The sequence below is a fragment of the Condylura cristata genome, unplaced genomic scaffold, assembly GCF_000260355.1.
Source record: "Condylura cristata isolate star-nosed mole 26May11 unplaced genomic scaffold, ConCri1.0 scaffold00004, whole genome shotgun sequence".
NCBI lineage: Eukaryota > Metazoa > Chordata > Mammalia > Eulipotyphla > Talpidae > Condylura > Condylura cristata.
Window position 1 is genome coordinate 34,152,221 of NW_004567105.1, and position 12,245 is coordinate 34,164,465.

At 39.8% G+C, this 12,245-nt stretch overlaps 1 protein-coding gene across 8 annotated transcripts in view; it reads left to right on the top strand.

Annotated features, from left to right (window-relative positions):
- Window positions 1-12,245, top strand: part of GRIP1 (glutamate receptor interacting protein 1) — a 389,697-nt gene that overhangs the window by 283,033 nt on the left and 94,419 nt on the right. For 6 of the 8 annotated variants that reach the window (XM_012720449.1, XM_012720450.1, XM_012720451.1 and 3 more), the window contains 2 exons: window positions 544-713; window positions 7,583-7,738. In XM_012720449.1, the coding sequence (XP_012575903.1) occupies window positions 544-713; window positions 7,583-7,738 (326 nt within the window). The remainder of the gene's footprint in view (window positions 1-543; window positions 714-7,582; window positions 7,739-12,245) is intronic. The other 2 variants (XM_012720452.1, XM_012720453.1) reach the window with 1 other exon arrangement.

Sequence of the window (12,245 nt, forward strand, 5' to 3'; positions counted from 1 at the left end):
ACACCACCTGCCAAAGGTCATCTTTTCTTAGAAAGACAAGAGAAAAAACATTTCCTTACATTTTTCTGTGTGTTCTACAAGGTTTGACATCCCTATTCATAGCCACGGTACTTAACACATAACAGATGATGTTTCCTGTAACGCTCAAATTTTTCCCTTTTTTTTTTAAAGAAAAGAAAAAGGGTGGAAATTTTTTTTTAAAGATTTATTTATTTATGCATACAGAACTGGGGTACAGGCCAGAGATGCGGAGGGTGAGAGGCTTCACCAGAGACAGAGTGGGGAGCAGAACAGGCAGATCGACGAAGTACGCTGCTGAGGGGAGCAGCGGGCGGGTCAGGAGAGGTCTGCCACGCCATGTGGTCACCTCCGGGGCAGGCGGGAGTCGAACTCATGCGGAAGCCGTCTTAGCTTCTCAGTGCTGTGCTTTAACCCGCTGCGCCACCAGGGAGGGCCAGTGTTGGAATTTTTAACGGTGAAGGACATGAGTGTCGTTTCCAAAGGGGAAGGTGTGTCCCAGCACTCTGTCTCTCCTTCCTGTAGGTGCGGCGCGCTGCATGTGGGGGACCACATCCTGTCCATCGACGGGACCAGCATGGAGTACTGCACGCTGGCTGAGGCCACCCAGTTCCTGGCTAACACCACTGACCAGGTCAAGCTCGAGATTCTTCCTCATCATCAGACCCGCCTGGCTCTAAAGGGACCTGACCATGGTGAGAGCGTCTTTCTGGCTAACTCTGTATCTTCCCCTTGCAGTGACTGCTTCCTGCAGCTGAGTTAGAAAGCAGAAAGACATCAAATTTAATTTGCCTTTATCATTTCTTTTCAAAACAGCAGGTTATCTTTGTTTACTCTGCTTCATCTTCCAAATACCACTTTATAAGCCACAGGCACTGTATGTGAAATTCCCAAATAAAGGAAAGAAATAATGAGAACGTTTCAGAGAATTTTAGCTATTTAAATTTTTGTAAGCCTTTGGTGCAGATTCAATGTGGAAGAGAAGGGGAATAATTTGACTTCCTATTTTTCCTATTGAATTTCCACTCTATTTGCAGTGAGTACTGCAAATAGAGTAAGTACTTGGATGAAGGCAAATAATAAAATCCTTGCTTTTAAAATACAAACTTAAAAAGTGGAGATTAATAGCAAACCCTTGAAACATTTTAGGAGAAAAATAGTTGTATGAAAAGTTAGCATTCTCTGTAGTTTGTTAGCCAGAAGAGGGATTTTTTTTTTCACCTTTGTGACCAAAAATCTTCCATAGAAGAATCAGAATGTTTTGCTGTATTTATGCAATAACAAGTGTTGACTGAGGGGATTTGTGCTGTACTGTGTTGAAGCTCACAGACGTGCTTTAAATGAAACTGAGTACGAGAAAATGGACTTGAAGCCCAAAATCAACTGAAAAAAAGGGCTCTCCAGAGAACATTTGGTTCCAACTTCTCTTCCATCCTTTTCCTTAAACCCAGTGCCGTCCTTTTCAATTCCTTGAATTCACTTCCTTGAGGCCTCACTAGTACTGCCAGGGGGGCCCCAAGAGGAGGAGAGCACATTTCCATGTTTCCAGAGAGAGAACAATTTTCTCTAGAATCGAAATTTTGCTTCTAAGCCTGCCATTTGCATCATGTATCGCTCACCTTCTAAAACACACTGCACTTTTCCACAGTTTGAGAAAAAACAAGAGAGACCAGATAATTTTCATCCTGAATGAGTCAGCTAGATGCAACCTTTTTAATTAAATGGAGCTTAGACAGCCCTGGAGCTAATGAGAATCTCTAGTACAGCATTACCTTTTATCAGATTTTAATTTTACACAATGGAGCAGAGAACTGGCACAGCATCGACAGGTTATGAAAAGAAATCCAGCTTCATTTGAGTAGCAAATGATAAGGAGCTACAGGAGGGTGAAGCCCCTGGGGACACAGGGATCCTCACACTCTCCCTGAGAGCCGAGATTTCTAAAATTTCAAGTTTCTCCTAAATAAATTTGAAGTTGTCATTGAGTCCAGGGCACAGGAGGTATAAGAATACGGACCATGTAATGCTTTCTCAGAATGTGATTTTTCTTGGCAAATTCTAGCACAGTGAGTCAGAAATATGGAATAGACCTTAAAAATGTTAGCAGCCTCATGCCACCCCCTTTATTCGTCCTGTACACAGATAATAGTTCAAATGATTCCAATTTATGAAATATTAAATACTTTCACCTGCCAGCACAAGTCAAGCTAATTTATATACCAAACATGTGAAGACCAAGAACAAGCTCTTTTGCTTGTCTGTGGGAAGACCAATGTGTGATCATTTTGACAGGTGTGGTCTAGTGATGTAAGTAATTCTAGCTTGCACTTCTGACCCTATCATATTCTTTTCCCACAAGAAAGATTTTTTAAAGATCTCTGATGCCTGAAAAGCTTGCCTTCCATCTCAGGGGTAGGTGGAGAGGCACTTCTCGAATTTTGCTTAGCCACAAAGCATCCACCATGGTGTTTTCAGGGAAATGGAGACTCTAGGAATAAGAAAATAACTGTGCCTTTTGCTGGTAAATAGCAGGTCTTAAAAAGCCAACAAGAATGAGGTCTTAATGAGGTGAGCAGTTGTTCCCACTGAGGGTCTTTGAGAGACATCATCATGACCCTCAGTGATTGGAGGAAATTGAAAATGGAAGAGAAAATCTTAAGCTGAGTCATGAGCATTGGGTACATTTCAGGGCAATGGACACCCTAACTTGTGAGCTCCAAGAGTAACCACCAAAGCATCTGTTGCCTAAGGCCACAGGCAGCTGGGATGGGTAAAAGGTCTCAACTAGCAGAACAAGTCAGGTACCCTCCACATCAGATCAGATTCCACTGAAACTTCACCAGTGATGTCTGCATGGACTGATAAAATGCGAAGAGCATTTTATCTGAACTCACTGTTTACATTTTATATTTTATAATCTATTATATAGTATGAATTTACATTCTTTGGGCAGGTGAGGGTCTAGTCATTTAAGTAATTCTAGCCTGCACTTTTGATTCTATCATACTCTTTCCCACAGAAAGTTATTCATATGAATATATTAAAAAGTTAGTCATATAAATATTAATATATAAATATGACCCATTTATAAATGTATTTAAATACCTTTATAAATAAGTTATAAAGTATAAGTATATAATATATATGCACATGTTTTATATCACGCGCACATGTAATATGATCTCAATATAAATGTGTGATTTATATGTAAATATATTTATATTTCAACTTAACCTGTAGCAAGCACAGGAAGAGGCTTCTGTAACGTGGTAATAAAGGGCAGAGACTCCAGAGTAAGGTTCTGGAGCTTTAATTCTGGCTCCACCACTTAAGCAAATTACCCAACTTTTCTATGCCTCAGTTCCTTCATCTGTAAAATGGGCAATATCATAACACCTATTTCATTGGTATATTGTGATCATCATCTGAGAAAATGCACATAAAAACACATAGCACAGTGCCTAGTGCATATCGAGTGCTCAATGAAAATTGGGACCATTAAGTGAAAGAACTTTTGCCAACTTTTGGCATAGTATGCCAAAAATGTAACATCTTTTTTTTTTTTAACTGCTAAAGTACTGGCCTAATGCATGACTAAAGACCAAATTCTGAAAAAGAATGATAGAAAGGCAGGGCTATCAGATGTCAGGATTTTTTATAAACCTACCGCATGAGTGACACAGATCCTACCATAAAGCAACAGATTTGGAATATACGTCCAAAATAGGCAGTAGCTGTCTTTGCTGGGTTATATTATTTGTTGGATATCTTTTGTATTCATTATCCAAAGTATATGCAATGCACTTTTGTTCATTATCTTACATTATTTTTGTGTCTTAATTACTTCATGTATGGAGAGTTTAGTCCCCTATAATAATTCAAAGTCAAGGTAAAGGTTAGGACCACATTTAACCTGCCTGGAATAATTGATATAGTGCTGGGTACAGAATAAGGGCCAGTCATATCTTCCTTTCAGATATATGTATTGGGCTTGACCATCCTACAAAATGCCCAGTAATTTGCAAAACACTCCATAAAGAACCAGGTCAAAATGTGAATATAGAATTCTGAAGTCCATTCACAATGCTTCCTTTGAAACATCGACAATACTTTGTAAAGGGTACAAAGAGTAGTTGTAGATTAGCCAGATCCAATAATGAATGCATTTGCTAAAAGGTCATCTTGCTCACCACAAAGTAGAAGGGGGATAGTGAGGGATAACTCTCTCGGGTGTTTCTCTGCAACAATTTATATCATGAGGAAAATGCTGCTGCCGTGTGGATATGGGCACTCTGGCTGATATTCCTACTCATTTATGCATTCATTTGTTCTGTTTTGGTTTATTTGGTTCATCAGTTATGTACTAGGCACTGTCCTTGTTCCTGTGGTGCATCTAGAAAATGAGCCAGTGTAGAACCCTATTCTTATGTAATTTACATTCTAGTATAAAGAGGCATGCATTAGAAATGCCCCTAAGTATGTAGAACCCTATTCTTATGTAATTTACATTCTAGTATAAAGAGGAGTACATTAGAAATGCCCCTAAGTAAGTAAAGCCATTTCAGAGAGTAATAATGCCATGAAGAATATAAAACAGGAATGGGATAGCGCAGCCAGTAAGCCAGAACAATCTCTCTGAGGAGGTGACACTTGATCTGAGGCGTGAATGAAGAAAAAGAACCAGATATGCAGGAAAAATACTAGAAGCAGCAGCAAGAACAGCTTGTGCAAATGCCCTGAGGCAGGAAGCCGACTTTCTAAACAGACATAATAAGATCAATATGACTAAAACAATCTGTGATAGAAAGAGACTTAGAAGAGATAATTAGGGGGTCACACTGGATTCTTTTTGTAATTGTACCCAGTTGAAGTAGTATGACATAATCTAACCTAAATATTTAAAAGGTCCTCCTCACTGTGTTTTTCACAATGGAAGGTGTATGTATCAGACATGAATCAGGGACCCAAGTCTAAAAGTGGTGCAGTAATCTAGGTGAGGGAGTTGGTGGCTTGAATCTAAAATTTTAGAAACACAGATAGAACCCAAAAAGAAGCAGCAGTGGAGGAAAGGGGACAGGCTTGATCGTTTGGGGTTACAAAGTTATGGTGGCTGCTATGTCATTATTCTGCAGAGTTCTACAATATTCTCTAAGAGTGAAATTTCTTAAGAGATACATCTATAGCCTATAAAAGGTTGTTTGTAGACAAGTAGCTGGAGAGTAGGCAGACTCAGCATTATTAATAGTAGCTCAGTTGTTTGCATTCAGTGTGCCAGCAACCTGGTGCTAAGCACCTTGTGTACATAATTGTCACAGTCATCCTAGGTAGTAGATGCTATCATGATTTCCATTTGACAGCTTAGAAAGGCCCAGTGACTAGTCAGGGTCTTACAGAGAGCCAGAGCTCAGCTGGCAGTGAAAATCCATGCTAATACTTTGTTCCACAGACTAGCTCATTCCAGAAAGAATGTGAAGTGGCCAGTGACTGAATCACATCTCATACAACTTCAGCTCTATCTAACTGACCCTCCTTTGAATAGAGTACTTGACCTCCCTATATGAGTCAGTACCTTTAAACACTCATGCAACGCCTCTAACATTGTGATCACAACAGTGGAAGGAGCTAAGATCATATGTTATTTTTAAGTCTTTAAGATTGTTCAGTGAAAATTCTTTATCAAAGTTAACATAGTATGACTCATACTTCAGAATACTAGATAGAAAATCAAATCTAAACAATAGTCAAATTCCATGTCATGAAACATTTAGTTTTTTAATGTTTTAATTTATTAAAAATGTATGCATAGAATAATATAAATAGAGGGCTTCATTCCCACACAAATTTGCTGTGACTATGTTTTCTGAGTTCCAACTATAGTTTCAATATCATTTTTAAAAAATAAATGGATAAAAGATGAACATACTGAAAATAGAATAGAAATATGGTCTATATTTATTCTTAGATAAAAGGGACAGCAAAAATTTGAAATATGAAAATTTTGTCATATAAAGAGCTAAAAATAAGTAAAAATGTTTTAAGAATTAAATATTTCTTTCAAATGTAAATGCATTTTTCAAAAACAACCCCAAAAGTATAAAATAGTGAGACTTTTATCATCTTCTCATTAGGATACAGATAGGATTTTGATATTGATAGATGATTAGAACAGCTTATTATTGAGGAAGTCAAGTCCAAGTGATGAATCGTGGTGTAATTAAAATGTCACAGCAGTAAATTGTGATGTGTGACTGGTTAACCATTTGAATTGTAAGCCAACATGATTTATTATCCCTTCTTTTCTTTTCCTCAAAACAAGCGCTTCTAACTGGCCAAGATTTGCAAATTTTTAATTACTAATTGTGTGCCATAGATCTTTATGAGGTTGACTTTTAAGTTAAAAAAATGTTTTTAATCTCTGCTGTGAAGCTCAGGGGAGATTAGAAATTGATTCACTAGTCATTTTAAAAGGAGAAAAAAAATGGACTGGGGAAGGATATGCATTATTCTTGGGGAGATGAAAAGTTTCCACCCCTAATGTTAATCATCTGTTTTGCTGACCACTGAAAAGGGCAAAGCCAGTGATTTCTTTTTCTTTACCAGCAGCTTTCATTTTGTTTCACTTTTAATTTGTGCAATTCAGTTACTTTTTCCTCTTTTTTTTTTTTTTTTGGTTCTCTGTTTTTCTTATTTCTCATCATCACTTCATATGGGCAGTGAAAATTCAGAGGAGCGACAGGCAGCCCACCTGGGATTTCTGGGCCAGCAACCACTGCAGCCTCCACACCTACCATCACTTTAACACGCACCACCCAGATCACTGCAGAGTGCCAGCCCTGCCCGTCCCGAAAGCGCCTCCTCCAAACAGCCCTCGTAATGTTCCAGGCTTTCTCCTCCTGGTCTCTTATTTAGAATATATTCTCATTCCTTCCTCCTCTAATTCATACTGTATTCATCTTCATGGGTATTGTGTGTGTGTGTGTGTTTTGTTTGTTTTTTAGGTTTTGTTTTTTTATTTTTTTATTTATTTATTTTTTCTTTTTGGTAGTAGCAACTTACCATTTTGACATCTCCTAAGTCTTGCTTTGCTATCAGAGAGCTTTTGTTGTTAGGAAAGGAAGTAAGTGTTCAGAATGTTTTATATGTGGTCAGGAAATAGCAACTCAGAATACTGTAGAGCACAGTATTCACAGAACTTCTTTGTGGATGTGAAATCACTTGTAAAATTCATGTCAGAAAGTAGCTATGAAAGTGAGACTGTACCTGGTACATGAAGTTGTTATTGATGGAGAAACTTGTTTAATGTTTGCTTGTTTGTTGCTAAAACCACATTCAGAGCCTCTCAGTGCCCCACTGCGCTTATGAGGATCTTGCTGTCCTCAGCAGGGGCAGGCTCTTGTGACTCCGATTGCTGTCTCTGCGACTCCTGAGTCCTGGTCTCTGTGGCTGGGTGGACACCAGCCTTTGCTCCACATCATGTGTGTCTTGTACTGTTGCTGGCTGGCAGTGTTGGCAGGCTCACGTCCCTCCTTAGAATGCTCTGTGCCAAGTCTTCGCTCTCTTACAGCGGCTTTGGTGTCTTCATCCTTCTCTCCTACCTCCATGAGTGCATACAGCCTGAGTTCCCTGAACATGGGGACTTTACCTCGAAGCCTCTACTCCACTAGCCCCCGTGGAACCATGATGAGGAGGAGACTGAAAAAGAAAGACTTCAAAAGCTCACGTAAGTGGAACATTAGTTGGTCGCTTTTGCCTGGAGGAAACATGTGGGCCTATTGGAGGCTTTGACAAACCAAATCCTATAGAAGGAATAGGTTCCTATGCCAAGCGACAAGGTAGCTGTTGAGTAGCTCTCCACTATGCCCAAGCCTGCCATTGTCTAGTTGGTAATGACTGCAGAGCATACAGTTTCAGACTGAATTTGTTCAGACTGTCTTGCCTATAATATATTTGAATTTTTTTCTTGCTCTTTTGAGCTGATGCAATAAGCAATCATCTGACTTTTCCTTTGAAACACCTTCCTTGTAATCTGATGGCTTGGGACATAAAAGAGTTTGTTCCTAGTTTCTTATTCATGTTAGAGCAATTTTTAAAAACTGTCTCCCCCCTTCTGATATATATACCAGAATATATATAAATATATATTCATCTACATGAATCTTATTCATTGTTTAATATTATTACAAAGTTTCATAGTAAATCATATTTCATCACCCCCCCCCAAAAGTAGGCATGAGATGTTTGAGCACACCTTTTCAAACTATCTCACTCACTAGGATTTCAGTACTCTCCCCCAAATACCTACCCGACTGAAAATCACTGGTCCTAACAGTGGAAGATTAGGAAGATTGTAAGGATGCCTGTTGTAAAGACCAGAAACCCAAAGTCTAGGAGCTCTTTATTCTGAAAGTCTGATCTGTGGGAACAGCAAAGCAGTAGGTATTAGGAAGATGTAATTAGCTACTTACTTTTAGATTGAAGGCTTTGTGTATAAAGAAAAAAGGAAAAGAGACAAAATCAGTCACTCCTAAATTGTTTCTGGTAGAGAAGATCATAATCTATCATCATGATGACATGTTTTGAAGGAAAAGAATGACTCCTTATCCAATCAGATCTAATCATAGTCTATAGAGGTTTAACTGCATCTCATCTTGGATGTCCCATTCATTGGTGTGGATTATGATTCCCAAATAAAACAAACCCAGATACTTCAGGGCTGGTAGTGAAGAATGTTCTGTGAAAATGGGAGGTTGGTCCTATTGACGCTTCACCTTGACAGAAATTCATCTTCACAAGTAGATCCATCACCTTTTCCACCAATGCCACCACTGTTAGGAGACCAGCTGTTGCCCACACTGGGAAGTGGTCTCCTCATATTATAGAAACTAAAGACTCCCTTCCAAAGAAAAAATCACTGAAAAAAATAGAGCTACCACTCTGGTATATTTGTTTGGGTTTACATGTCCCTTCAAAATAAGGAGATTTGTTATCTGTAGTATATGAACATGACAGTACATGTTGAACTTAAGAAAATAAAAGGTTGAATTTAGTCAAATGAGGACTAGGAACTTCTAGATTGATTCTCTGATGCTTTTTAGCTCATCGTAGAGTAAATCATTAACTCTTACACTAATTGCTATTGTTTTTTCATTGAGGCGATGTTGGTTTACAACACTGTGTATGACTCAGAGGTACAGAATCACCCTCTTCAGTTGTATGTTACTATACTCGAGAAGTTAATTTAATTTGATATGGTGGAACTGGTCTGAGCACAGACTGAAACAGCTTCCTGGGTTCTCATCCCAGTACCACTGCTTTCCAGCTGTCAACCTGGACAGGTTTCTTAAACTCCTGATACCTTGGCCTCATTAGCTACAAAGCAGGATACTTATAATACTTCACTGGGTAGTTGCAAAGATTATATAAGAAAATAAATATACTTTCACCACTTAAAGGGACATATAGGAGACAAGAACCACGTTCTAGACTATGTTCAGAATATGTCAGAATATAGTCTAGAATGTGGCTCTGTATATGTGTGTGTGTATACATATATTGCCCAATAAACATAAATATATATATTTATGAACATAAGTATATATATATATATATATACACACACACAGAGAGAGAAACAACATATAATAGATATTAAACTCTTGCTAGCTATTTTGAACAATTTATGTGCTATTATTATTCCTGAAACTGTATTGTCATGTGTGAAAACCTGTTGACTTTGCTCTCAAATTTAGGTATTTTCCACAATGTTACACTTTGGTATAATGCATGGGTCTTCAGCCTCCCATATAATGCCTTCAAGGTTTGTGGTTGATGTTTGTAGATGGAATTTTTTTACACATAATGATTCCCCATGCAAATTCATCGTTGACAGGAGCGCCTAACAACTCTCAGCAGGGAAGAGCAATTAAGAGAAATTCATTAATGTTTGTATTATACTTCTGCTTCAATGAGTAAACATTTGTTTGTGTTAGGGGAGACTTGCGATGTTGATTAAGGACATTAGTGAACACAAATGATTGATAGGTTGTTTGGCCATCTCAGGTTGATATTACACGTCTTGGGGTTTGTCAGAGAGAACAGAGCTGAGGCCACACCGTCGCTGACACTCATACCCAACTAAGAGATTGGCTTTTGAATCAGCAGTCCTTGCCCAGCTTAATAGAGATACAAATAGAAACCCAGTAGAATAAATTTCCTTTCTATTTGTGTTTGCTGTAGACGTTAGCCATAGAGCACCACTGCGTGCAAGCCTACCAGAATATTTACAGAAGATCATGCATTTTGTATTTTTTGTAAGTTTTATTTATTTATGCATACAGAACTGGGGTACAGGCCAGAGGTGCAGAGGCGGTGAGAGGATTCACAAGAGACAGAGTGGGGAGGCTAATCAACGAAGTACACTGCTGAGGGGAGCAGCGTGCAGGTCAGGAGAGGTCTGCTGTGCTATGATGGTCACCTCTAGGGTTTGGGGTCGAATTCGCACTGAAGCAGCTATTGCTAGCTTGCTCTCCTGCGTCCTAACCCGTTGCGCCACCAGGGAAAGCCCTCATTTTATGTTTTAACCCAATACTTTGGTTCAAATAGCTATGAACTTTCAGTCCCAGTTTAAAAACACCAAAACAAATAATGATAGTATTCCAAAATCAGACTACAAATTGAGGATTTAGTCATTACTCTTGCTTGTCCTGGGACTTAAACCTTGTATGGTCACATTAGATGTAAAGGTTTTTCCCAAATAACCGATAGTAAAAGTTTTATTGCCAGTCACACTATACCCACCAAATAAAGTGGTTTATTTCCGCCACTTATTTATGTCTTTATTCTGTGCCACCATTTGTTGCCCTCTTTCTAATACTTATGTTTCCATAGCAACCAGGCCATTGGTATGGATGGTGAAGCATGGCAAAGTCACAAATATAATAAAAAGTCTTTTTGCTATGTTGGTGCTTACTTGATCCCAAAGCCTGCAAAACAGGAGAAAAAAAAATCCTAACATATGTTTCTAGCAGAAAGGGAAGAAGACATGGATCAGAAAAGAATGAAATCTTCCCCCCTAGCTATGAAAGCATTCGGTATCATTGACTAAAGGGAAAAGCAGGAAGCCTATAGCCCATGTTAAGGATTAAAGCAGTCCAGGCCCCTGTTCTGTAGAGAGAATGAGTACCTCCTGCCCAAGCTTGAGCAGTGTCACAAAGACACGGGGGCTTGCAGAGCCATGTCACAGAGGACACCCTCTCGTCACCTTTTCCAGGATCCTGCTGACCTTTAGCCCAGGGTCAGGCTGCTGCTTGTTCTGTGTGGAGCCCAGCTTCCTTCCTGAGCCCCAGCCTCCCCGTGATGGTGACGAGACAGCGTGCCTCTCACTAGCTCCCCTGCTTTCTGTTTCGCTCCTGGAAGCCAGTGTGGATGCTGTCTGAGCCCAGCCGGCCTGAACTGCAGCAGACAGTAGAATGTGGAACACACTTCCAGCATGCGCGGTGCCTCTTTTGCCAACACCACTTACTACTAGGGAAGGCAACACTAAAAAGAGCTGAAAGGGAGAGAATGAGAAAGCTTAACGATGTTTGTCCCTTCCACCTACATCTGAAAAAGAGGAGGAAGATCAAGGCAGCTAATGGTGAGCTTCGTATGTGACCAGGCAAGGAGGCCTTGTAGGGGGGCAGGGAGGCGTTGTAGGGGGAGCAGGCGAACCCCACCGCAGTGTGGTGAAGAGAGCTGAACTAACTCACAGGGTGTACAGTGTGTGGTTACCATGACAGGCCTGGTCAAATAATGACTTAATAGTGACTCAAACTTGGTGTGTTCATAAAACTTTGAAGCCATTGCCCTGTGTACTTTTAACATACTTTCGTATGTGACAATAATCCTCACAACCTTTGACATTCAAAAACATTTGGCAGCTTTTTAAACCTTAGGAGGTAACGAGCTGTCTTTGGCTCCTCCCCCTGACCTCCATCAGGAAAGGCAAGAACTGACAGAACACGGGGTCGTTTCCTAAATACCTCATGGCTGTGTCCAGAGTCCTCCAAATGTGGATGGGTACAGGACAGAGCACAGCAGGGCACATGCCAGTTAGCTTGTCATGGCACCATCAACCCAACCCATCAGCAATGTAGTCTCTCCCGTCTTCACTATGAGGAGAAATGGACACCCCTCAACCCAGAGCCAGGACCCCGCAGGAGTATCTGCTCCTAAAGAGAGAGGCTATC